This window comes from Melospiza melodia, chromosome 13 (assembly GCF_035770615.1).
Source record: "Melospiza melodia melodia isolate bMelMel2 chromosome 13, bMelMel2.pri, whole genome shotgun sequence".
NCBI lineage: Eukaryota > Metazoa > Chordata > Aves > Passeriformes > Passerellidae > Melospiza > Melospiza melodia.
The window spans coordinates 11,673,756-11,696,347 of NC_086206.1; the positions used below are offsets into that span (position 1 = coordinate 11,673,756).

General features: G+C 38.6%; 1 protein-coding gene across 2 annotated transcripts in view; it reads right to left on the reverse strand.

Moving 5' to 3' along the window:
* Positions 1-2,443: 2,443 nt before the first annotated feature.
* TOX3 (TOX high mobility group box family member 3) overlaps positions 2,444-22,592 on the reverse strand; it is a 73,442-nt gene continuing 53,293 nt past the window's right edge. For both annotated transcript variants that reach the window (XM_063167775.1, XM_063167774.1), the window contains exons 4-7: positions 8,668-8,937; positions 7,048-7,275; positions 5,646-5,726; positions 2,444-3,988 (exon numbers count right to left, since the gene is read on the reverse strand). In XM_063167775.1, the coding sequence (XP_063023845.1) occupies positions 3,245-3,988; positions 5,646-5,726; positions 7,048-7,275; positions 8,668-8,937 (1,323 nt within the window). In that variant the 3' untranslated portion in view covers positions 2,444-3,244. The remainder of the gene's footprint in view (positions 3,989-5,645; positions 5,727-7,047; positions 7,276-8,667; positions 8,938-22,592) is intronic.

The following is a 22,592-nucleotide window of genomic DNA, read 5'->3' on the forward strand; positions in this document are numbered from 1 at the left end:
GGTCAGGTGATAATATAAAATTGAGATTATGTTGCACAGAGGTATTTAAAGGCTTTGTTCTTCAAGTTAGAAACTAATGACCCTGTGTCAGCTAAAAATTAAACTTCCTTATGTTCTTTCATTATGTGTCAACCTGGGTTAATGTGAAAGTAGAATGTGGTTAACCGAGGTGATAAAGCATCTGAAACCTTGGGAAAAGAAGGGAGCAGTTAAGTGCTTGTAAATGCTACGAAGGAAAACATTGTTAAAAACCATGCACAACACTGAAACCATACAGATTATTGCATTTTTCTTGTATAAATTGCATATCAAGCGATTTAAACTAACAGTTTTATTTATGACCTATGATAGCACAGTTATTCACTTAGATTTAGGGAACATGAACACAAACTTGCACAGTTTGAAACACAAGATGTTCTGCAATATGCTATTGTGGGTAATGCAAAATATAATTTTGTGGCAAGCAGGGAGATGCTCCAGTTTTTCAAGATTCAAATTTTGATATTTAAAATGTACGGTCCTGCTTGATGATTAATTTTCTTTTTTTTCTTTTTTTTTTTTAGCTGCAGTAATTAAAACTATTTTTCCTGGAATTGAACATCAGTAGTTCAGCAGCTCTTAATCAAATGTGATAAAACCCAGGATTTATGAAACCATTTAATGAGTGTAATAACACCTGCTTCTCGCTGCAAATAGTTGAAAACAGACTTCAGTTGTAATTAACTCTTATCACTTGTGACATTTTTCCAACGATACTTCATAGGTCTTCAAAATGACAATTATAGAACTAATACACAATTACTGTCACATGCAGTTTAGCAATTATTTCTGAAGACATTTGTCTAAAGGTTTCAAAAACGACCATAAAATGGTTTCCTTTGTTACGTAACATTGGTTAAAACTGACACACACAAAATCTCTCCCAACCAGCCTCTGTTGTGCCATTTCTAATGCAGACAGGCTTCCTTGCACTTGGAATAAACACCCTCCATCCCAGGCATTATTAGATATCATGCTAAGGCTATTAGGAGCATGGGTAGCTGTCAACTAACACCTATTATGAAAAGCTTCAATTTATATATGATTTTTTCTGCTCCAAGAAATCTATAAATTTATAATTAGAATCTCTTGCTGTTCAATATTTGTACATAATAAGCAGAGTACCTGAGGATGATGAAATATTGAAAGATGAATTCATTATGAAGAAACTCACATGCTGTAGTACCTCTTCCCTCAAGTCTGGCTGCAACTTTTTGGGGATCTCTATTCCATTATTTTTGGGTTGTGCTCTGAGCATGGTAGCCATGCCTCAAACAGGATTAGGATTCTGCTCAGGCTTGACACTTGCTGTTTTTAATTTTCATTTTATCATAAGCAGTTTAAGATTGTTGCCAGTGGTAATTTGCAATTTTTATCAAGACCTCTTCATTATAGCTTCTGACAGGACAGATGCTGTAATTAATCATGCCAGACAACTGGGGATAGTGGTCAGGCTGCACTCACAGCACAGATACTGCAGGACAAGAAGGGAAACAAGAAAATAGAGGCTCTCTCCTTTCTGTTCAGAGCAAAAATATAGGAACAGCATTAATAACCTGACAACACATTGGATGTTAATGTTTCCAAAGCCTTCACATTAAAGACCTGCCCCCTCCATCCTCCCCACTCCATCACATTCTACCTTAACGAGAACATAAAAGTCAGACAGCTCAGGAGCAGCCCAAGGCAGGAGCTGGAGGCTTACAGAGGGAAGCCCACAGCAGTGGCTGTGTTTATACCTGGAACTCTTGGATACAAAAACAATTTGTGCTGATTTCCATCTCTGAACATTATGTCTGAGAGACAGGTTCACTTCCCTGTTCCTGCAGCTCATCAGCACGGAGCACCATGACTGTTGTGTGACTCCAGCCCTTGCCTCCTCTCTCTGGAGTCACAGACACCTCAGAGCAGTTGCCCACAACTCTGCAGCAGAGCATCTTGGAGGGCACAAGAGCCAAGTTCCCATTGGTACCTGTTCACCCAGAATGTCAGATAAAAATCCAAAGGAGTTTTAAAAAGTCCAAGAAAGCATTTGCAAAAGGAAACATTTCTGGTTTCTCTATCAAAGACTTACAGCTCATCAGTTTTACCGAAATGTGTTTATTCTATAGCAAGATAAAAGCATTTATTTTAGATAAGCAAAATACAAACAACTTAATTGCTGCTATCATAACTCATAAAAAAGTATAAAACAGCATAAAAACACAATAAGCAATGTAGCAATTAATAATTCATGTTACCAGTGTTTACATTAAAGCCTCATTTATGAAAACTTTACAACACATGATATGAAAACTTACAACTTTTAAAGAAAATATTTACATTGATTATTCAGTTGTGGAGTTTCATTTAAATATTCTACTGGTTTTACAGCGTATTAATAACTTGCATTTCTCATCTTAGCTTTCTGTAATAACAGTTTTATTTAAGTGCATTTCCCTTTTAAAAATACAGTGTATTAAATCTGAAACTCATCACTTCGACACAGAATATAATATTCACATTTGTTCTGTAATTGGAATTAACGTAAGAGGGTAAATGTCAATATATATTTTCTCATGAACTATGGCAGGTTTATTTGGAGAAATGAAGTGAAAAGTTGGGTCAAACATTTATGTCCAGTTACTTGCATTTGTTTTTCCGAAGACATTTAGGAGAGAAAAAGAAAAAAAAATAAGAGCTTTGGCAAAAATCTGTGATTTACTCTAATTTTCATGACAAAAAATGCCATCAACTAACTCATGTCATACAAGTATGATTGTATGAAATCCAATCATAATTTTACAGGTAGTTACAACTGTGCTTTAAGGGCTTCATGAGCTCATACTGCCTTGAAGTGCATTACTCACTCTTAGAGAAAGAAGGGCTATAGCATACAACTCTGAAAGGCCATTTTGCAGTCATAAGGTCCAGGTATTTTTTAGGCCAGTTGATTCACATATTGTAGGTAAAGCTTAAATAAATTAAAAAGGCATCACATGAAAAAGAGAACAGCATTTTTTTCTTTTAAACAAAATGATTTATAGTCAGCTAAAAGATGATACACAGCTACATTGTAGTTCTTTATTGCCTATCTAATAGACACTTTAGAGGATCATTTGATCTGTTATGCATCCCTGCATAACTACCATCAACAATTTACAGTTTTCAGCCAAATATGGTTTACCCCTACCCCAACAAAGCCATGTTGCAAGATCATTTATCTTCAGAAAATACTGACCTGTGACAATACTTGAGTCTGTGTCTGAGATTGTATTTGTGACTGGTGCTGCTGAGGTGCTGGCTGAGGGCTCCCAATGGCAGGGATGGGAGAGGTGATCTGCGGGGCTCCTGGGGAATGCTGCTGAGGAGAAGGCTGGGACTGGTGCTGCATGTGCTGCATTTGCTGCTGCTGCATTTGCTGAAGCTGCATGTGCTGCAGTTGCTGTTGCATCTGCTGTTGATTCATCTGCTGCTGGAGATGCTGCTGCTGCTGCTGCTGCAAATGTTGCTGCATGTGGTGCTGAAAATGCTGCTGCTGCATTTGCTGCTGTATTTGCTGATGCATTTGATGCTGATGTAGCTGCTGCTGCTGCATCTGCTGCATCTGTTGCTGCTGGAGCTGCTGCATCTGGTGCTGCTGGCTTTGCATGGAGGGGCTGAGCTGAGACGAGGACGGCGTTGCCACCATGTTGGAGCCCATGGAGCTTATCAATGGAGCTGCAATGTTTGTTGGCATGTTGGGGGCAATGGTGACAGAAGCTACAATCTGATTCATTGGCAGTCTCATGGTCAAGGGTTTTGGAGCAATGGCTCTGGAAAGGGGCTGTTGAAGAGTTTGGGGAGATGCCGACACCGTGGCGTGCTGAGAAAGGGAACTATTCAGAATGAGGGAGGAAGACAAATTTGTGGATGCCAGTGTTTGCTGAACAGAGCGAATTGTCTGGGCCTCAGCAGATTCTGCAGCAGCCTGTGTTTGGAAGAGAAATTAATTGTCTTTTCAACAGAAAAAACATTGTTACTGTTTACATGGTAATAAAAGTAACAGCTACTCAGAGACCTTTGCCATCTTTTGTTTTCTATCAGAAAAGATCAATCCCTTTGCCATCTTTTGTTTTCTATCAGAAAAGATCAATCTGCAGTCTGAAAACAACCACTGATCAGCAGTACATTGCATCACCTCTCTATCTGCCTCCCTATATGGTACCTCCAGGTCTTACTAAGACAAAAACTAATTTGTGCCCTTGATCAACACCAGAAAGTCACAGATGTCACACACATTTTGTCACTGAAAGAGCTAGAACAGGCCCAATATATTTACATGTTTTTAAAAAATCCTGCTCTTTGGTAGTCAGCAGCACACACACTCCCCACCCCATCAGTTACCAACCAATGAGCAATTTACTGACACTCATCAGACATTTACCTGTAATAAATTGTGCTGCACAAGTCTCTATCCCATCCCTACCCTGAGCCACCATCTCATGTGAAAAGCTACAGCAAGGATGTCTTAATTTAGAGGAGATGAGATACCATGACTCTGAGTGTCATTTCCACCTGCAATCTACCCAGAAGTTACTTGGTAGTGCTGGTCCCATGGATTTGGGAAAAAAATAAGATTCCTGATTGTTTGAAAAGGGAACTTAAGATTCACAAAATAATATCTCTGAAAGGCATTTAGAATTCTGATCTTGAACTTAGCATTGTGATACTAAAGGCTTTTAGAATATTATCCAAGTCTTAGAGGCAACAGCAAAACGCAGCTTCTTAATACAAGAAGAATAAATCTTCCAGCTTTCAAAAACAATGTATAATTTCTGATGTTATATTTTTACTCAATAATTAAAATACACAGCAACTTTCCATATGATTTACTAATGTTCAGCAGTTGTACATTCAAATGAATATTCTCAGGAGTTAAGACATCATCACCCACTGTTTTACCCATATTTTAGATGTCTATAAGCACATTTCCATTTATGATATTCAGATGCAACAGAACTGCAACCTGTATAGTGCTGCTGTCTAGAAAGGTAAATTCTCAAGTAAGACAGCAGAACTTTGTTTTCTTCACAGGTTTTATTTTAACTCAGGATCCACTAAAATACTCCTTGTGGCTCACTGCCAGCTAGTCCATTTTTTAGTGCTCTCCAAATTCAGAGCCACCACACATTTCTTTCCCCTCACCTGCAAAAATACTTAAGCTTTGTCACAACAACTGCTCTCCAACTCCACGCAGAGCAAGCCTGTCCTTTGAGAAGCAGCACTTGAGGAAAAACAAACCTCTGCAAACAGCTTGCAAATATTAATGTCAAAAGGTCAGTATATTTTTCATGACTGAATTTCTTTTTTGTGGTGAAGTGCATTACTTTGCCTCCACATCTCAGGGAAGATGTACAATTACAAAGATGGTTTCTGGTAATCATTAGTATGCCAGGAGAGAGATGAAATTATTTTTACAGAGACTAAGCAGGGTTCAAGCAGCAGCACAACATCTTGTAGAGCTGTATTACAGAAATGCCATGATTCTGCTTATATTGTGCATAACATCCCCCCCTTGCCCCACATATTCCAATATCATTGATAAAAGCTCTCTTGAATTACATTGAAGGCAACATTAGGCTTACCTTAGAAACAAGGCTTGCTCTGTAGGCAGCAAGTGCCTTTAGGTATTCTTTTTTGGCAGCTTCAGTTTTTCTTTTATATACCTATTAAAAGAGATCACAATTTCACCAACTTCAACTATTAAGATTTATTTTTTTTTTGCCAGAATGCTCTCAAAATCACTTGCACAGAAACAAAAAACATAGACCAAAACCCCTGAAAACACTCAATTTGAAAGTCCTAAATATTCTTGCAGGTGGTTACAGACTTTCAGGGCTACTTGCTGGACTTGCAGTACAGTTTATGTTTATTATCAGGAATAACAAAATGCTGCTATTTGACATCAGTCTGAGCAGCAAACTGATTGACAAGACTACCTATGCACTCTTTCCTTGCCCAGAAAACAGTATTTTATTGACTCCAAGTAGCAGGCATATTAGAAAATTGGGTATTACAAATGCCAAAATGTACCAGCAGTAGTCTAGAATAGCAGAATATATCTGTGCATTTTTTTCCAAAACAAATATTTGAACTATATATAAGAAAATCTGTACACCTTTAAAAAAGGTGGATCAAAGAGCTTGGACTTGCCCCAAAGTCAGCATGAGAGAATTCCACTGAGTTAAAGAAGAACTGCTAGGCAAAAATTACTAAATCTGTATTTTTAATCATTATTAAATTTAAAGTTCACCTTTAAATCATGTTCATTATCATCTGTTAGATCAGAATAAATTTTCTAAATGTATTTCAGAAAAAAGTACTATTCATCTCTTGCCAAAAGGTGTCCAATCTGGGAACCTGTCCTCCCATACAAGCTTCTATTAACTGTTACTGGGAACAAACAAAGGGTATTTTTAACCCTCTTTAATCCATGTGCAGCATTTCCATGTGTATGGGAAGAAGACTAACCCTCAAGGAAGTACAAAACTCATCACTCTGTACCCAGTTGGAGTTTGAGATAGCATTTCCCACGCAACATTGTAATGAGACTCAGAGGATTGGCTTCAAAGGTTGGAAATCAACACGCTTTGTAACAAATTCATAAGGCAGATCAAAGGAAATGGTAAATATGCTGTACCTTCCTCTTTTCTAACTTATTAATAGGAAACAAGGGCTTTGAAATGGGAATCATCAAAAGATGGTTTTAAGAGGACTCTAGGACACTATAACCTGAGCTCTTTTACAAACTGCCCTTTAAAATTTAAAGACAAATACAGTCATTTAGCACTACCTGTCAGCTCTCACAAAGAAAAAAACATAAAAATTAGATGCCAGGTCTTCAGCAAGTTCAAAACTCAGTTTAGCTCTACAGAGGTGGAGTTCTACATCAGCAAGTAGCATGGGCAACTCAGAGAAGAGGTAGGAGGATTTTTCTACAAGGATTACTATTATTACTTCTTGTGAGACAACCCTGCATCAATTTACCTGTTTTTGTTCTTCTCCTAAACTGTCCCACATAGATGCCACTATTTTTGAAACATCTCCAAATGTAGCATTGGGGTTCTGTCCTTTAATTGCAGCCTGTGTGTCTCTGAAGAAAAGGGCATATGCTGACACTGGCTTTTGTGGCTCATTGGGATCTTTCTTTTTCTTCTTCTTTGGGGTCTTGGGCTTCTTGCCAGAATCTGGGGCAGCTCTTTTTTCTCCAGTAGCCTAAGAAACAGTAAGAACAAGAACAGTCAATAAATGCATTAAATAAGTCAGATAAATTGCAAAACCATTATTTACAGTCAGTTGTAATATTATTTGGATAAAGCTGTTATGTAGACAACACTTGGGAGAGTCCTGTTGTGCAGGCCCTACTCTCTAGCAAAAAGTACTTAGTCTCAGCATAATCTCATTGGAGCTACTGGAACTAAATGCATGAGTAGTTACTACTCATTCTAAGCATGGCTCTGAGAGTCACATTTTACAAGTTTGACCAAAAAAAGGACACCCCAATGATAATTAATATTAAAAAATATTAAGATTTACTTCATAGCATATTTTGAAGAGGCCATCTATGTTTTTCCTTTAAGATCCAATCTCAGCACCTAAGACTCAAAAGGCAAAAGCTTGGAGGCATTTTCCAGTTCCCAGGCTTAGACTGGCAACTTAGACACGGGCCAGGAGTTAAAAATCCCACCCTTGAGGCAAAAAGCAGCAGCAGCACCTGGGCAGTGTATGCCCACCTGCAGAGCACTGGCTGTGCTCCCCCAGGGCAGGGTAGGTGCCTGTGGGGGAGCTCGGGGAGCTCTGTGCTCTGGCCAGGCACTGACAGCCCCTCTCTGCCCTCTGGATGGGGATCCAGCAGCTCCACTCCCTGTGTGTGCTCGTGCCCTGAACCCTCCTTTGGTGAGCTATGCACAGAGTATTGCAACAAGGGGATCAAGTGCCTCTAAATATGATATGTGGTATGATACATCTCTCTGTGATAGTGATTTACTTTGATATATTGAGGATCCTGTACAATGAGCTTTCCACATGTATAACTTCCATCAACTCAATGAGAAAACCTTTCATGGAACAATTTTTAATTAGGCTTTTACCTATACTGCTATAAGAACATTTGTTCTTCCTTAGGTCAGTATTTTTTCCTTTTATAAGAGGTTTATTTAAAGGAAGATATAAGTTAACTAAACTTTCAGTTGGAAGAAACCTTATTTTACTTCTCTCCATACATATCCATGTTTTACATGACTCCAGAGAATACCAAAATGAGAAAACTGTCCAAGACTGATGCCTGAAGAGATTCAACAGATCTGAAAACCTGACTCATACTGGACCAAAAGAAATATATATATGTATATATATATATATATATGTACACACACACACACACATATATATATATGTACACATATATATATCTATATATATCTGTCTAGCCTTAGGTTCATTATTATGATGATAGTATGGATATTTCTTAAGTAAAGAAGGTAATCAGCAAATTAATCATATTCCACTTTACTGTAATATTTGTGTTTTAAACGACCACATTGCAGCTGCAGCCATGCAAATCCAGTGTGTGGATGTGTGAGGCTTGCAGCACATAGAATAACTTACTCTGTTTGATTCATCTGCATCTTCTTCATTGATAGAGCTAGATGGGGAAGGAGTGGCTGATTTACTTGCAGGAGGAGAGGGAGAGGTGTGTGGCAAATTAGTGCCTCCTAAATTCAGCCCCAGCTGCGCGCTCAGCTGAGACTGGTTAATGGTGGTGAGCTGGGACGGAGCCATAATTCCCGAATGAGCAGCATCAGTCATGTGCACAATGGATCTCATAATCAGAGAGTGGTCCTGGCGGTACTGGGAAACCTGGCTGTGACTCTGATCCTAAAAGAGATGGAAACATTGCTTAGATATTAGCAGTTACCATACAGCAGTAGCAGGTGAAGTTATTTTCACAGGCTTACAGAACCCACACCGTCAACATGCAGTTTGCTTCCTTCCTTTTTAATGAATTAAATATATTATTAATAAATTAAGTGTAGCAACAGTTACTTTAATTGCTCCAGACTTCACTTTTCCCCCCAACTGAGGCTGCTTATTTTGTTCTTTGACTAGAAATTACATTTGTCTGTTTTTAAACATTTTTTCTCTTGATGTAGTGAGAAATACCCACATAAACAATAGGTAAACAGGATGACTGAGGATTCAGGAAAACATTGCAAATGAGGAGACACAGACTGTTGTCAGAAAGTAAACAAAATTGGGGTGGGATGAGGGTATATATATAGAGAGAGAAAAGCATCTTCCTCTACTGAGTTTCAGTTATTCTTGGCCATTACAAGTAACAGCAGTGGATACAAACCAGTCCTGTCTGGGTGGGATTTGAAATCTGTTTTAAACACAGAACACCGCCCTGCTGGTCTGGAGTGCATTCACTGCAGCAGGCTGGAGAACCAGTCCAGTAATCCTAAACACTCCTGTTGGCAAGTAGCACATAAAACTGCACATTTTTATCTTTAATCCAACAATCAAATGTGTGGAAGTAGCAAAATTTGTACAAAATCGATGTACAAATCACTGACTTGTACTCCAAGTCTCAGAAACACAAGCACTTGCATGGTTTGGTTTCTACTGTTTCTTGAGGGCACAAACTGTGTCTCCTACATCTGCACAACATTTACCACATTTGTAAATAAAAAGAAGCAAGACCCTGAAGGTAAAGTCAGCTGCAATCTGCCTATGAAAACTATGGGGTTTTTTTGGACCACACACAGATCAATACACAATGAAGGAACATGTAAACAGAAAAGAAGATTTTTTAAAAAGTTAATAAGAGAATAAATAGCTCTCAAATTGATTCAGCAACCTGATTAATCTACAGTCATTGTTTGAGCAGCCAGAAACATGAGAAATAAATTAGATTTTGAAAACTCTTTCATTATTAATAAGCCACATTGCAATTAGTAGCAGGTGCAATGATCCTTAATGAAATGACACAGAACAAAACAGCAATTGTGGGAGCCCACTGGATTTCCACAACAGAGTCTGACCTTCCTGGTGCTCTCTTGTTAAGTATGGATAAGTAAAAACCAGTTTTGAAAAATCTGTGTCAGCATGGAGGTGAAAGTTTAGCCCAAATGACTTTCCCTTACTTTTTATAACTTTGCCCTCAACAGAGGCAGTGTTTCTGTGCTCCTGGAAGCCTTTCCTTGGCTGGGACAAGGGTGGCCATACAAAGAAGCAACATGTGTTAGAGAAGATGCACACCCTGCCCCATGGATCTTTATACACAAATACTGCAGCTCACTGTTTCCCTGTAACAGTAAATCATATTAATTCGGAATTTGACAGTTGTGTCTCTTTCTGCTGAAGCCCATATAGTAGAAACAAGTCCTTCTTTAGCATAAAAATGCATATGCAGCTGAGTCCAGTACAGATCAAGTTAACCTCACAAGCTCATGATCCAGACCCTGTGCCCCAGGGCTCACCCTCATTTTCCCCTTGCTTCCCCAGCCCTTGCCAGCTTGGCTCATCATCCATACCATACCCCACCACACTGCTTTTCCTACTTCTTAAATGCTTTTAATATTTTCAGTAAAGGACTGCAGTTCCTTAGAGATGAGTGTGTGTGCCAAAAGTGGAGCACTTGATACAGAAAGATCAAAACATCAGACTTATTGGCTGAAATACCCATTTGCTTCGGGGCACCTTTCTGTGAAAATTTACTGCTGTTAACTACAGGGTCATTTTGATTGTGACTTGTATTGGCAGTGGCATCTGGAAGTCATTCAAAGTCTTTTGTGAAACGATATCACTCTGCCCATTACTCCAATCATTTTACAGACATTACTTTATTGCATGAAGAAAAACTCTTTGCTGGCTTTCTCCAGCAAAGCTGAAGAGGATCAGAATAACCTTCTCTCAGAAAAACTAACTTTCTTCGTTATTGTGCAGCCAGTGCTTTCTTGGAGGTGTTCTACCCCTGAAAGCCTTGCTTTTGTTCTCCCTTTATTGCTACACAATGCAGGCCTTTCTGGCCTTTACACTCAGGCAACAAAATGTGATGACAAGGGTTACAAACCATTTACTCCAAGTCTTGTCATTTCGGTTGCATCTATGATTTTATTGAGACTAAATTCTCTTGACTTGCACTGACCCAGAATCTAATTTTATACACAAGCCCATGAATTCTTAACTGTCCCTTTTTCTGATACTATCTGATGCTTGTGTGGGTTTTCTGCATCCACTTACTTAATTTCAGTTTTTCTTTTCTGCATCTTTTCCTGATTTCTTTAGCCTTTTTTTTTTCAATCTTAAGAGCTTCAGTAAAATCCAGGAATGGCAACAACAATATTTTGTAACTGGCCATTTAGAACTAAACTGATAACACATATTATGCAAAGGAAAATGTTTCATATAATATCCAATTCCTTATTATTCATATGTCCATATGAAAACAAAAAACAATGTATTTTCTGCACTTTCAGTTTAACTTATATGGCTGATCAGCATTAAAAAAAGAAAGGAACAGGGTTTTCATTTTTTGCTTTGTGGTACAGTGCTGTGGCCCTGAACAACCTATGGTTCCTATACCAGAGCTTTCAGACAAAGAAGTATAAGCCATTTTTTATGTGTGTACAGTGGTTTGGAAAGAAAGCAGGGAGGCTAGTTCATAGCAATATTAAAGTCCATGGCATTTTCCTATAGCTCCTGAGCAAACAAAAGTCTTCTAAGAAAGGAGCTAAAATCAAGAAAACAAAATTTCCATCAGTTATTTTTGCTCTTATTTTTTCTGTGATATGACAAAGGCAAATATCAAACTGAAGGGATCAGTAGCATTTCATTATCCTTGAGATGTTAATCAGAGAAATGTTTAACAACAAAAATCATCCTGTATCAGAAGCACACATGGAAATGCAAGTGCACTGAAGCACCCACATGCCATCCTAATTACATTACTGTATGAAAACTGAAAAGCTCACCTATCGAAAAATAACCCACTGAGAATACTGGGAGAATTTTAGAGAATATCACAAGCTCTTCTACATAAACTTTACCCAAAGTAAATGTGATACACAAGTATTAAAAGCATTCAAGATTTTTGTAAGATTAAGCAAAAACAAGAGATCAATTCTGACAAAAATTCATGAACTCCTCAAGCAGACAGTATAAAGTTTTGATTGAACCTGATCTGCTTTACAGCCTTAGATTGAAGTTAGACAAAACCTGGTGATCTCAAAACAAGTCAGGCAAAGCTCAACCCCTGGTTTACTCAGCATGATAATCAGACAAGGACATGATGTGTGGAACCAAACCAAAGGAGAAATAACTTGTCTCATTCCTCTGCAGGCTGAAATGGCTTTGACTCAGATCAATCTGTTGTCATCCTACATGAGTGCTACAAACCCCTCAGGTGCAGAGACATTTATTGAGGGCAGCACTGGGCACCTCTCTGGGCTCTCCAGTGACAGGGCAAGGGGGACGGGCTCTAAATGGAGAACAAGGCATTTGGATAAGGTGTTAGGGAGCAATTCTGTAATGTGAGAGTGATGAAGCCTTGGACAAAGACACTAAAGACCAGGCAGGATGGGAGCACCTGGTCAGGTGGAAGGTCTCCTGCCCATGGCAAGGGGCTGGAATGAGATATCTTTAAGGTCTCTTCCAACCCATATAATTTTTACCCTTTCACAATTCTAATTATGTACCTGGATTTAAAAAAAAGCAAAATATAGTCCAAAATGTTTTCACCCTCTCAAAACAGCTGTATGGTGACTGTGTAGCCAAAATCTCTTACACAGCTGTTACCACCCTGTTGCACACATTATAAAGACATTCAGCACTTGGTTCATGGAAGGCCTCATCAAAGGAACCATAAAGATATCTGTCCATCAAACTGTCCTACTCTCAACATTTCTAATCACTTTGGACAGTCATGCCATAAAAGTCGTATTTAGTCCTATTGCTAAAGGACACATCTCACAGCCTATGACAAAGGTACAGCTTATTTTACACTGATTTGTAAAAGAACAAGTTCTTGAAACTATATAAAATAATGGAGTAAGGAGATTTTAAAAAAAGAAAAGAAAAAGAAAGGAATGTGTCAACTGCCATGCTTTAATTTACAGTTTTATCAAAGGTGTATTTCAAAGTACCATGGAGTACTAAGTGAAAAAAATATATTAATGAAGGATAGTTTGCTCTTCTATTAGCAACTCATTAAGCATCCAGTACTTAGTATAGCTTGTAATAGAGTTAGTATTTATTTTGACAGATAAATGCATCCAGCCATTACATTGAGAGATGTCCTAATTTCCACTTACTTACCCTGCATTTTAAGAATAATTTCCATACAGTAATTCTATCCTGAATTCCTACCCTGATATAACTTTAATCTCTGGGAACATTCAACAAGACATTTAAAAATATAACTGGGATATTACTTTTCAGAACATTTTTGAGCAATACTGAAGTCTTGATTAAAATCAATGTCTACAGCCTTCCATCCTTTAAACATGCAACACCTCCAGTGAGACTCTGGACATGTGAGGACTGATGAAAATGCCCCATGGAAGTGTCCACAGGAGGATGTAGGGCTGGGCTCTCACCCCACACTGCATGAGATAGTTTAAGGGAATTGAGAAATCTGCCATCCAGAAAAACTAAGGAATAACTAAGCAAAATCCAACATTTATGGTTATGTTCACTGTGCCCTGGTTTCAGAAGTTGACTTAAACTATTATATATTCTATTGCCTGAGGAATTCATCACTGTCAATGTAACATAAGCTGATGCAATATTTTAAAGGACATATTTAAGTTGAAGCAAATACACTGCAATGTAAGGAGTGAAATCCTCAGTTGTCCCTGACTGTAAATTACTCCCTTTACTTTTAGTCATGTCAGCATATCTCTAGAAGAAATCCTCAATATTCTTTTTCTCCACAAGTAAAGCATAGATAAAAGAATCCATTAATCTAAATTTTTACAGGATTGGACTTCACTGCCAATCAAAACAAATCAAACTAACAGGATGCTTTTCTCTGTCAGAGATTAAATCCTTACTTAATAGAATACAAAACAGTTGCACTTGGTACTGCCACCACTGAAGATGTGTCCTTCCTCTCCCCTGCACACACACCATCACCACTAATAGAGCTGTCAAACTGCAGTTATCAGGAGATCCTACAAGCAGCAGCTTCTTTTCTCTGGCAGTGAAAAAACTCCTATGTTCCACTTCATGTCTCTGTAGGAAAGTAAAGTTACCTAATTTGATTCCCAAAAAAAGTGTACAAAAAACAGCACGTCAATTCATTAAAAAATATGTCTTCATCTGGAGCTAAGAGTTGGGTTGGTGACAAGAGGTTCATACACATTTTATTGCCTGAAAAACATGAACAACATGCCATTTTTTGGTCTGTGTGCCCATCCAGTCCAGTCCCTCTATTCTCTTCTGAGAACACATAAACCATAGAAGAAACATGAAAAGAACTTGAGGGTCCACTGATTTATTCCTTAAAACAGAGCAAGTTATTTGGGGGTCATCGGGGGCTACTATGGGGGTCATACAAGACAGTCATTCTCAAAATCAAGTCACTCATTTGTGGTACCACTTCTTGCACTTACACAGACCTGTTATATAACATACTGCATAATCTACTGCATATATACTGCACAGACAATGGAACCTGGCAATGCAAAGTATTAGTTTTGCTCCTGCCTATCCCAGGCCTGAAATTTTGCCCCTTTTTGGTTTGTGCATAGGCAACGGGGATGTTTCCAGCAACAATTTTCACCACTGAGCACTTGTTTAAGGCACACACTGCAAATGTCATTAATGCTTTCCTTGCAGCACTGACAGGGGTGGGAGGTGCAATGTGAGACCAGCAAAGCACGAGTGAAGATCTCTGCTGTGGAAGCACACTCAGGGGTTGGGCACACAGTGACACCAGGCAGGGCAGCAGCACCCACAGATGTGGTTCCAAACAGGAAGGTGCCAGGGACAGGGCCAAACACCCTGCCAGAACCCCACTGCAGGTCCCAGGACTCTCTGCCTCTGCAAGGTGGTGCTGTGGCCTGTGCTGGACCCAGTCACTGACAGCATGCTCTGCTGTGGGACTCTACCAAAACCCTGTGTTACATGGTGAGGAAACACACAAAGCTCACAGCAAGGTCAGAATCACACAAGTACCAAACTAAGGACTTGTCTCTGAAATTCTTACAATTCTTTATTCAAATTCTTACTGGAGATGCCCCACCACCCTACCCTGGAGGGTTTTCTCTTTGGAATTTTGTTCTTACTCTCCTGTGAGCCTGCAGATTCCTCACATGAACCCCAACCCAGGCCAGAGAGGCTTCTTGGTTGCCTCATTTGCTACCAAGCCCTTCTGCTCTTGCAGACAAGGACAGGCTGGTCACAGACCTCCACCCACCCAGAGTGGCTGCTGCTGCTGTTTTAGCACCATCTAATTCACAATTTAATTTTTACACCATTTTGTAGAGGCATTTTAAACCAGACTCCCCACTCCCTTCCTCCCAAGCTTCTACCATACTTTTAAGCATATTGAATCACACTCCTCTTGGACAAGGCACCCAACAGCATGATCACAATACATGTGTGACTCAGATCACAGATCTGGGCTCTGATCTGAGGAGTCTCTTGGCATGAGGAGCTTCTCTCCAAATTAGCAGTACAAGCTTAGGTCTGCTGTGTGCAAACAGTGACGACACATTGCAAACAAATCCTGGATAGTTGAAATTAAGTCCCAGAACATCAGATAAACGCTGTTAGCAGTTTTGTTACAACTCCACAACTCAGGTGCTTCAGCTCCCAAATCAAAGGCAGACTTCAAAGGTGCTTATTATGCAGTAAGGAATGTGGGGAGAGAGTGTGAGAGAGCATGACAACTAACAAACATTATCAAAGGTAACAAGAATTGTGCAAGGAATTGCAGAGGGACAGGCTCAGGGGTTACATGGCATTTTTATGTTTGAAAATTGCTACAAGTGTTGGTAGCTATGTTCAGGGATATGCTGTCTTTATGTTTTGGGGGGATTTTTCTTTTCTATGGTTTTTTCATTTACTTGCTGGTTTCTAAAGTAAATCAGAAACCAGTCTCATTATGTTTTGTATTACCAGACCCAGGTAGGTTTTTCTTCTAGCTGACAACATGGAATAATTAAACACTCTAAAGAGGCTTCACATTTCTTCAATGCAAACTTGAAGTGGAAGCTGAGTATTGGGTAACTATTGCCACTCACGTTTCCCCATGTGTCCAAGGGGAAACATGACATCTGAGTTCCTTCTGAGCTCAGTTCTTAGGAACATCAGACACTCAGCTTCAGCTCTAATTCCTGACAGCTTTCCCAGTGAGCCATATCCTTTGCCCCAGATTCATATGGCACCTCACAATATTTTCTAGAGCTGATGGATCTTGATTTAGGTACTATTACTGTAAAATAGTAACAGTGTCTTTTCCCAAACTGTTCCAATGTTACTGTGCTTCTCTTCCTTCATGCAGGACTCCCTTATGACCTCAATAAGGAATAACCTACCTGTTTCAATTTTTATTATTTTTTAGTTTAGTTTAGCGCCTTCTATTCAGTCTTTGGCAACTGCTGTCACTTTGTTTCCTATGGACAGGTCCCCTCTACCAGTTACTATGAGTGGCCTGTTTTTAAGAACAGCAGAAGACATTTCCCTCTCATTAACAGGGGACCCATTCATTGGTCAATGAGAAGAGAGCATGTCTCAGAAAAATGACTCTACATTATCCACACTGAGAATTGCAATGTCACTGAAGATATGAAAGTCTTCACACTATTGTTTAGCACACCAGCACCATCTTCCCATCAGGCCAAAGCCTCTGTGCCAGAGCCTCTGCTGCCTCCAGGGCTCCCAGCCTGTCCCCACCTGTCCCCAGGGCCCTGCTGCTGGGCACCCACGTGCTCTGGAAGGTAACTCCAAAACACCCAGTTGCCTCATCAGGTGTAGAATAAAATATTCCATTCCACACCAAACAAGAAGGAAGTACTCTGAGAAGACTCTGAAGTTCATCCACAAAGCGCCCAGCCCTGAGCTGTGTCCCAGCCCAGCTGGGAGCAGCCACCAGAGCTGCCAGCTGAGACCTAAAGGTCTCAATTTCCAGAGCATCCCTCCTGTTCTGTACATGGCCAAATGTCACTGCTCAGAGCCGCCCAAGCATCCTGTAATTCAAGGGCTGCTTGAGATTAATTTTTCCTGGTACCACAAGTTCTGCAAACCAGTGGCAATAACAGCTGCCATTTCTGCTGGGAAAGGCCAACACAAGCCAGACCAACCCTGCTGATTTAAAGCCTGAGCTTAGCAATTCAGCACAGAAATCCAAGAAAAAATAGAAGAGAATCTCTTTTTCTATTAAGAGTAATTGCTACTTCTATAAACTAATACCCAGAAACTTGTGAAATTTGTTGTACATTTTGCATCACAGATGACAATAAACACATCCATAACAATAACAAGGGCTTGTTTTAATAAACCATTCCAGGCGTTAAACACATTAATGACCCATGAAATAACTGTTTCATCTGCAACACATTAAACAATGTTGTTATAACATTTTATTAATTGAAAACCTACTCCATCCTCTCCAGATAGGAGATTACTGACTGGGTGTTAAAAGAGAAATGTAGAAATAAATTTCTTTGTAAAGGAAAATGAAACCTATAAATGAGAGGCACCCAGTCAGGTGAGTAGTGAAATAACTATCTTTTGCCAATTTCAAAGCAACATTTTTAGCTTTTAGTTTTCCAGTCTTATGATAATCTATTCACTTATAGTTCATTAGTAATTTGGGAATTTAAGCTACTAAAAAAGATTTTGAGCTGTAAGTAAAAGGCACCACTGTTCTGAAACACTAATAATATTTCTATTGTATGCAGCCTTCAATAAGCTCAAATTTGCACCTCATCTCTTTAAAGCCACATTCTTGAGGTGTTTATTTTAAAAGTCTCTTCTTCAAATAAAAGCAATAGTCACAATTGTGTGTTTGATTTGAGCACAGTGCCACTCCTAAGGAGTAATATAATTAAAGATGAGCATATTCCACTACGAATTAGCCTTATCTGTGCAGAATCCTGACTGCACTGGCAGCAATGCAACAATTATAAAATATAAACAGGCACAAATCTTCATCAAATAGGAAACACATTTTCTCTAACAGCATAAGTAATGTGGTGAGCAATATATAAAACTATCAGTTCTGTTTTTCCAACAATTGTACGTTTTTGAATAAAAGAAAAAATCAGACTGAAAAAAGACAATTATTTTACTGTCTGTTTCTTAGATATCAGAAAGAGAATTTTGAAATTCATCAAAGCTAACCTTCTGTTATGTACAACAGGCTAAGCTGAAAAGAATGTTAACAAGTTCAATTTTCATTCAATCAGCACTACTGCTCTCTGAAATGTTTCATTGCAGGAAAGAAATAAAAATAATCTATATGGTAATTATGAGGATGAATCCCCCAGTAACTTTCAGCTACATGAAAGGTCAGTTCTATTCAAGATATTTTATCAGTCCCCTGCACATACTCCTGTCCTGTCATTTTAAATCTGAACAGCATTTTATTTTCCCATTTACAGCTACCTGCAGAATTAAGTACTTAAGCCAAATAAGAAAAAAAAAAAAAAAAAAAAAAGAAATGTTGAATGCTGGCAAAGGCTATAATAGCATGGAGATAAATCGTTCAGCTGCTCTCTCTCAAGCCTCTGGGGCTGCAGATTTTTCTTCTCCTGGTGCACTGTGGGTATTCAAAACTTGTTCAACATGATTTCATTTCATTTCAGGCACTGCCTGAGAAAACTAAATTACAGAATCAATCATACAGAAGGTCAGAGTGAGACTTCATTACAAGTATTGCATGCTTGCATGAATATCTTTCATTTATGACTGACCCAATATGTCACAATAGCTGTCTAGTAAAAATAATCCACTTTCTGAAATTGATGTACTACTGATGTCAATGCTACTCAGCAGGCTGGGCAGATTAGAGAGAGGTGTTAAAAAAAGGAACCCTCAGGAGCAAAACTTGTAGTTTTATAGAATTGCCACAGTTTGCAGATTAAAATATTTTTTTTATAGGCAGCTCAACAGAAAACAGAGCATTAATATAAAATATTGAGGGTTGATTTTTAATGAGGGTATTGCTGTTGATTTCTGCTTATTTATATTCAAGTATTTATAGGGATAATATTTGCATCATGTAAATCCGTGCATTCTTTGAAGTCAAATGTTCATCAACACTCCATTTTTCAGTGAGTCCTTTTTGAACATCAGAATTTTATTTGCATGTTATTAAAATATTAAAATTAATCAAACTGCCTCCATTTTATCTCCTCTTTTTGTTGCTGTTGACTGTTTTTAAATGGTAAAAATGCTGTAAAGATAAATGTGTTGTGTTTGTTGCCAATAATAATGAAGTTAATCAGCATTGTGACAAATTGTCACTCTTTCCTTAGTACATATATCATAATAGCATAAGCAATGGTTAACTCACCAATACAATCTTTAGTAATTGCTAGGTCCTATTTATGCTGAGAATAAATATATAGATATCTTTCTTGCATCATGAGTACTATTTTCAATATAATAGTACATAAAGAATATGTTAAATATTTTTTCTTTCCCTTTTTTGTTTTCCATTTGTGTGTCTTCCTGTGTGTAATATGTGAGATACTTGCAGAAGCATTATGTGGTACCTAGCCAACTCCATACCCTGAGGGAGACATATGAAAACCTTGACATAACCTATTTTTAACCATGCCTCTGGCAATTCTGCATTCAAGTTTATAGGTGAACATGTCAGGTAGTACATAGAAAAAAGCCAAAGACACACAGTATTAATCATAATTCTGTCCAAGCCCATTTTATTTTTTCAACATTTGTGATTTAAAATCTCATGACATTTCTCAAGGTGAAATGCTTCTAGCAGGCTTTGCAACAGGATAGGACTACATTTACCTAAATTAAATATTGCTTACAGTAAAGCCCTCTAATGCTTCACGAGATAAGCAATAAACTCAATGCAGTTAATATTAAAATTATTTAAGTTTGTATTCAGCCCAAGAAGCTTTAGTGATTAGCAGTACACTATTAATACAGCGTTTAAATAAGACTATCCCAGTATCGCTGGATAAGAACATTGTTCTGTAAGTGTGTACGAACATCATAATTATTTTACAACCCCATCTTTAGTTCTTTCAGATATAGTAAATTCAATTGACCATGAAATGAAATTTCATAGTCAAAATGCCTCCTTTACATTTTTTTATTGCTGCAATAAAGTTTTTATAGCTCCAAGGCAAGGTAATTCATGAAATGTCTAATTTAAGGATGAATTCTAATATTATTAATAAATATTTACCAGTTTATTAAAGTGCACATTTTCTACATAAAATATGATATAATGTTTTCATTTTTTTTATTTTTGAAATGCTGGAAAATTTGACTGCTGAAGAGAGCTATGTGAGTTCAGGGGAAAGCTATATAAGGACCCTCTGTTAATATTTTTAAACTTCCCAAAGCTACCTAGCATTTATGAGCAGAAGAGAAAAAGTCTACTGAGTAGAATACAATGGCAGGGGCCACTCCATCTCACAGCATGAAACAAATCAAGCAGTTGTGGGGACTGTCTGACATACAAACCTTCCTATATGGCTCCTCCATACCAAATCACACAATTCTTTGTCAATTCTCTGCCACAAAACTGTAGCACACAAATTTCCCAGTCCATAGCTTTGAACTGGAAATCACCCTAAAAAATGCCACTGGAAAACTGTGGTAAGAAGGCAGGAGCTTCTCTACATATTTTCACTGACCTGTATGGAACAAATCTTAGCAATGCAGCCAATGTAAACTGTGCCATTCATTTCTACATTGCGCAGTCAAGGAAAAGGCAAAGATGTGAAGCCTCCCGTTCAGCACCAGAAGAGCTGAGTGAAGGGAAACACAATCTAGAGGCCTCTTCTGGTTGGTACTGTTAAGCATTTACTCATGGAAGAATCACATTCAGTGAAAGGTTGCAAAATTAAAGGGCAAAACTGGGTCAGGTTACAAACCACTGTGTAGCATTGAGGGGATACTGGGACACACAACACCAATCCAGCCCACAACATTTTCTGACCAAGTTTCATTGCATTCAGTGCACACACACTCCATTTCTTTTGTTTTCAGGCACAACATTCTTAACTCTCAGGTTTTATTAATCTGATCTTCCTTCAGAAGTTACCCAACATGTACAGTGCAAAATGAGATCTAAAACAAATACCACATCCTTCAAGGCCTATTTTAGGCAGTGCCTGTTTTGGATCCACAGAACGACTGAATTCTATATCTCCTAAATAATGAGCAGCTTGTGCTTCACTCTGCATTAGTGCTAGCTACTCTTCATGACCTCCAAAGAAATATTGAAATTTGCAATGAAGTCAGCAGCCTGTAGCATTACAGAGAAATATTTACTGCCTGTTGGTTTGTAAATCTTTAATTAATTTTCACTTGCCAGAATAATAAAAAAAGAAATCACAACATAACAACACAACCTTTATTACAGTCCAGCAGTAAATATGTATTTTCACTATGCCAAGTTCAGCAAAAGGTCCTATATAAAAGAGCTAATCAGAAAAAAATACAGTTGATGTAAAATATCTTTTCAAGCTAAACATTCACTCACTCTTCAATATGCAACACAGAAACTAATTCTAATTTTAAGCACCGAGTTTAAAATGCTGAGTAGGATAAACTGGCTCACAGCTGTGTCTCATGGCTGGCAGTGTGGATGTCACTGCACAAAGCTCTCAGAAACCCACACTGGGAGATCCCCTGAGCCCACAGGGAAACACTGCAACACCATGGGAGCTGCCCCACGCACCTCCCTTGGAGACTGCAGCCCTACAGTGTGTATAGATTCTGGAGGAAACTCCACACAGCCCTGCTTTTGATCGTTCTAATTAACTCTGGCATTAGCCTCACAGTCCCCATCACTCAGCTCTTGCACACCCAGACCATGCCTCCCTGTTTTTGAGGGCTCAGACACAGCCCAGGAAGAGAAGACCACCCTGCCTCAGCCTCTATGGCCAGTAAGAGCACTGGACACCACAAAGTCTTTTATGGCCCTATATTTCTGAGTACTGTCAGGAAATACATCCCTGTCACTTCTATTACAAGTGTAAAAAAATTAATTCCCTTTTATAAAGATTTAGCCCATGGAATATACAGGATATAGGGAAACACGTTGCTTTTTTCCTGCTGCCATACTGTGTCTGGCTCTCCTTCTGAACTACTCTCAATACTGCACCCTCAAAATATCCTGAAGGATGTCAGATGTGGGTCCTACACTTCAAATACAGGCAAGCTATTCATTCTAAATGTTGTAGTTCACCCTGGACAACACTATGGTCTTTCAATTCTTGATGCCAGTGCCAACTGTATAACACATTTTTGAACTTTGCGAGCACTTGGAGGCACATGATGCCAATGGATATGGGCTTCCAAGTCCATTCCAAAAA